The 4680-nt window shown below is 58.8% G+C and overlaps 2 protein-coding genes across 2 annotated transcripts in view; both read left to right on the top strand.

The window, feature by feature from the left end:
* LOC103608394 (USP6 N-terminal-like protein) overlaps positions 1-2752 on the top strand; it is an 8634-nt gene extending 5882 nt beyond the window's left edge. Inside the window, exons 4-7 of the mRNA XM_008592831.1 lie at positions 642-716; positions 1361-1481; positions 2306-2400; positions 2642-2752. Of these exons, the coding sequence (XP_008591053.1) occupies positions 642-716; positions 1361-1481; positions 2306-2400; positions 2642-2752 (402 nt within the window). The remainder of the gene's footprint in view (positions 1-641; positions 717-1360; positions 1482-2305; positions 2401-2641) is intronic.
* Positions 2753-2944: 192 nt separating this feature from the next.
* Positions 2945-4678, top strand: LOC103608393 (USP6 N-terminal-like protein). Its single transcript, XM_008592830.1, has 4 exons — positions 2945-3034; positions 3432-3494; positions 3960-4059; positions 4479-4678. Exons 1-4 carry the CDS (start codon positions 3008-3010, stop codon positions 4676-4678), a joined length of 390 nt encoding a protein of 129 aa, XP_008591052.1. The 5' UTR covers positions 2945-3007.
* The last annotated feature ends 2 nt before the right edge of the window (positions 4679-4680 follow it).

The raw sequence follows: 4680 nt of genomic DNA, 5'->3' as shown, positions 1-4680 counted from the left end.
CCAATTTCCAGACTGTTCTTTCAAGAGAAAGCCGAGAGGACTCCTCAGGCTGCCCACATGGCGCCTGAGCTTAGCTTCCTCCTGTGCCAGGCAGCCTGTGGGCTGTCTCTGGACTCTGTGCGGGGGGGCGCTCAGTGACAGCCATCCCTCATGGCGAATCCAGACAGAGGGTGCTGGCCTGAGCCTGGCACAGAGGCCTCCCTGGCCCAGCATGTGGGAGGGGTGCTCTCGCCAGTTCTCGATCTGACCTTTCTGGCCAGAAGAGCTTGGCCACTGTATCTGACCACTGCTCCTTAGAACATGGACAGACACCTTCCTGCTGGGGTGTCCATAATCCCAAGAGCTTGGCAGTGTCACAGGATGCTGGTGTCCGGAGTGATCTTCTCTAGGGGAGCGAGGTGCCTCATGGGCTTTCATCAGATGAGTGTGCATTGACAAATGCCATATGATTCATGAGAAACTGGGCAGAGATCAAAGGTCCCCTTCCCTGCACCCCACAGAGTGCGGGACCTGGGAGGGCTCCTGACCAGCTGCTCGTCACTCTGCCCCAATTTCCAGACCGTTCTTTCAAGAGAAAGCCACCGAGAGGGCTCCCCAGGCTGCCCATGTGGGGCCTGAGCTTATCTCTCCTCCTGTGCCAGGCAGCCTGTGGGCCGTCTCTGGACTCTGTGCGGGGGGCGCTCAGTGACAGCCATCCCTCATGGCGAATCCAGACAGTGGGTGCTGGCCTGAGCCTGGCGCAGAGGCCTCCCTGGCCCGGCATGTGGGCAGAGGGGCTCTCGCCAGTTCTCGATCTGACCTTTCTGGCTAAAAGAGCTTGGCCACTGCACTGCAGGAGTCCCTCCAGGAGCTCCGTGTGACCTGACATGTGTGGGACATGCTCAGTTTTGATGCCCAATGTCCCAGGAGGGGCACAGAGGCTGGACCCCACATACTTGGAGGTCTGTGGTTGGCCTCCCTGGTGACCTGAGCTCTCCCAGGTCACCTCAGTTCTTCCAGGTGACTTCAGTCCCTCTAGATTTCACCAGCTCTCCTGGTTGATCTTAGCTCTCCCAGGTGACATCGGCTCTCCCCAGTGACCTCAGCATTCTCAGGTGCCCTCAGTCCCTCTCGTTCACATCAGCCTTCCTAGGTGACCTTAGCCTCCCATGTGACTTCAGCTCTTTCAGGTTACCTTTATTCAGTCTTCTCAGGTATTCTCAACCTTCCCATCTACTTGGGCCCTCCCAGGTGACCTCAGCCCTCACAGCTGACCAAAGTACTCCCCGGCAACCTCAGTCCTCCCCTTTGACCTCAGCCATCCCAGGTGACCTCAGCTGTCTCAGGGCACAACCTTGCATGGCGACTTTGGCTCTTGCAGGAGGTGGGTTACTGTGAGGGCATGAGCCACATTGCTGCCATCCTGCTCATGCACCTAAACGAGGAGGACGCCTTCTGGGCACTGGTCCAGCTCATGACAAATCGGCGTCACAACATGCACGGTAGGTGAACAGCTGCCCACAGTGCCTTGTGCAGCCAAGCCAGGGATGACCACTCTGGCCAAGTGATGGCGGCTTACAGCCATGGCACCGTCCCTCTCCAACTGTTTATGAGTCTCCAGGACAGTCCCCTAGGGACAGTCCCCCAGCAGCCCAAGTCTGGACAGGGACCTGTAACCCTGAGTTGGACACCTTGTGTCTCGGTCAGAGAAGGGAACCGCAGCCTCGCTGTGGCCTGCGTTCTGTTTCCTGTGGCCACGGCCCTGTGGCCTCGTCCTTGTCCAGGCCTTTTTCTCCTTTCTGCTGGTCCTTCTGCCTCACGCTGGCCATCCTGCCAGCCTCCCTTCCAATAACCAGACAGAGCTCAGTCGGCAGCGTCTCCCCAACTGGTGTCCCCCAGCCAGACCTGGAGTCTAAGAGACAGCCACACACCCCCCATCACTCACACCTGTCACCCCGATGGCTGCACACGGCTCCAACGTGGCTGACACGGCCCTTCAATCCGCCATCGTCCTTCCTTACTGCCTAGAAGTCGGCCCAGTTCTACTGGGGCCTCATCCCAGGACACAGCTGGGCAGCGAGTCTACCAATGCTTGAGAGGACATCCCCACCCATTGTCCTCAAGGCTGAGGACACATAGTGGGGTCACTGGGTGGGAAGAGGAAGAAGCCTTGGGTTTGGGGGCACCCTGCAATGCCCAACTCCTCCAGCCTTGGACCTCAGCCTTCCCAGGTTACCTCACCTGTGTCAGTGTACGGCCTTGCATGGCTGGCTCCACCTGGCTGGGGAAGCAGGTGCTCATGTGGGGGGGACCTTGTGTTTCTCAGGATTCTACATACCAGGATCCCCAAAGCTCCGCATACTCCAATTCTTTCATGAGCTGTTGCTCAGAACAATACTGCCTCAGCTACAGAAGCACTTGGTGAGTGAACCTTCCCCTCGCCTCCTCCCTGGAGGGCCTGGGTCCCAGCAGGTCAGGAGGACAGGGACAGCCCAAGCCCCTCCTGCCACAGTGATGGGTATAGTCACCAGAGCCTTTTCTGGAATATGTAACTGTCAATGGGTTTAAAGTTTGGTTTCCATTTCCTTCACCTGGAGGGAGAAAAGCACGGGGACTAGGGCCACGGCCCTTCAATCCGCCATCGTCCTTCCTTACTGCCTAGAAGTCGGCCCAGTTCTACTGGGGCCTCATCCCAGGACACAGCTGGGCAGCGAGTCTACCAATGCTTGAGAGGACATCCCCACCCATTGTCCTCAAGGCTGAGGACACATAGTGGGGTCACTGGGTGGGAAGAGGAAGAAGCCTTGGGTTTGGGGGCACCCTGCAATGCCCAACTCCTCCAGCCTTGGACCTCAGCCTTCCCAGGTTACCTCACCTGTGTCAGTGTACGGCCTTGCATGGCTGGCTCCACCTGGCTGGGGAAGCAGGTGCTCATGTGGGGGGGACCTTGTGTTTCTCAGGATTCTACATACCAGGATCCCCAAAGCTCCGCAGACTCCAATTCTTTCATGAGCTGTTGCTCAGAACAATGCTGCCGCAGCTACAGAAGCACTTGGTGAGTGAAACTTCCCCTCGCCTCCTCCCTGGCGGTCCTGGGTCCCGGCAGGTCAGGGAGACAGGGAAAGCCCGAGCCCCTCCTGCCACAGTGAGGGGCATAGTCACCAGAGCCTTTTCTGGAATATGTTACTGTCAATGGGTTTAAAGTTTGGTTTCCTTTTCCTTCACCTGGAGGGACAAAAGCACGGGGACTAGGGCAGACTCAGGCCGACCAGGGCTAAGGACATTTGGTCATCTGAGGATCTGTGCAGGGGGCAGGGGCCAGACTGCAGGGAGCCCTGGCCACCACCCCCAGGTATGTTGCCCCTTGAGAAACCGCCTGCCAGAGGGCCCTGGAACTGGCAGCTTTTCAGGCCAACCCAGGGGTCCCTGAGCACCTGTGTTCCTTCTGTCAGGACAACCAGGGAGTGACAGCAGACGTATACAACAACTGGTTCAGCCAGTGCTTCATCGAGGAGGTAAGGCTGTGCAGGGACACCCCGGGCTGGACACCCTCATTCCGCTCAGCACCTGGCTCCCCCAGCCTGGGCATGTGGCTCCCTTGGTCGAACCCAGATGATCCCACCTCACAGGATGCATAGACATGTCCCTGCTGGAGAGACAGGCCAGGCCCTGCAGAGGCCTGTCCCATGAGGGAAGCCAGGCCTCTGGGTCAGAATCACGGGCCAACCCAGCCATGACCTATCCTGGAAGAGCCCTAGGAAGCCCTGAGCCCCCAGGAGTCCCTCTGTCCGGGAGACACGCCTCTCTGCTCTGAATTCACCCCTTGAGAAGCTGCAGGACCATGTCTCAGGCAGCCTCATGGAGAATCTCCTCCCTGCTTGGGGCTCCACACTACAAAGTAAGGCCCCAGTGGGCCGACCTCAGTCCACCATAGCTTGGCCCAGCCAGGCCTGCATCTCCCACACCTGCTCTTCCCGCAGATCCCTTTCCACCTGACCATGAGGCTCTGGGATGTTTACATCCTGGAGGGGGAGCCAATTCTAACAGCGATGGCATTGACAACCATGAGAATTCATGGAAGTAAGTATACCTGTTCCCCAGGGAACTCAGGGTGGCAAGCAGACAGGACAGGACCTGGCCTGCCAAGGGCAAGTGTTTACACTGACCACAAGGCCGCCTCAGCCCAAAGTGAGCCAGTCATGGATGGGGGAGGGGCCGAGCCAGGCCAAACATGGGGGGTGGTGCAGGGCACTGTGGGTGTTTCCAGACACCGAGCCCACCCCCTGACATGCCACTGACAGAGGGCAGGAATGGGGAGGGCACTTTCCTGGCCTGGTCTGCTTCTGGCCCTGGCCTCCCATGTGTACCTGGAACCCAGGTATGGCCAAGGCAGGACCCCGCAGCCACCCAGGAAGAGGTGCCCTGAAAGTGAGCAAGGTCTGGGCACTGAATCACCTGGGGGGGACCTCTTCTAGCCTGACTCCCTTCCCCATGTTTAGAACTCCTCCAGAAGCTTCACCAGGCTGGCATCCTGGCATTTTTTACGGAAGAGCTGTGCAGGGACTGGGCCATCCACGATGATGACGTGCTGAGGCAGCTTCGGGTTTCGGTCGAGGAAGTGCGTGGAGCCAAGTGCGGCTTGGCCCCCTTACGTGAGTGCAGCAGTAGGTGCCCTGGTGACTCGCCAATGGGGCAGTAAAT

The sequence above is a fragment of the Galeopterus variegatus genome, unplaced genomic scaffold, assembly GCF_000696425.1.
Source record: "Galeopterus variegatus unplaced genomic scaffold, G_variegatus-3.0.2 Scaffold8387, whole genome shotgun sequence".
NCBI lineage: Eukaryota > Metazoa > Chordata > Mammalia > Dermoptera > Cynocephalidae > Galeopterus > Galeopterus variegatus.
This window is presented reverse-complemented; position numbering and strand designations above follow the sequence as displayed.

What these genes read in the sequence shown, in the direction of transcription:
- LOC103608393 (XM_008592830.1), top strand. Translation starts at nt 3,008, where the DNA reads ATGCTGCCGCAGCTACAGAAGCACTTG. An exon ending in CGCAGCTACAGAAGCACTTG is followed by an intron (nt 3,035 to 3,431) that starts GTGAGTGAAACT and finishes TCCTTCTGTCAG; the next exon opens with GACAACCAGGGAGTGACAGC. An exon ending in AACCATGAGAATTCATGGAA is followed by an intron (nt 4,060 to 4,478) that starts GTAAGTATACCT and finishes CCCCATGTTTAG; the next exon opens with AACTCCTCCAGAAGCTTCAC.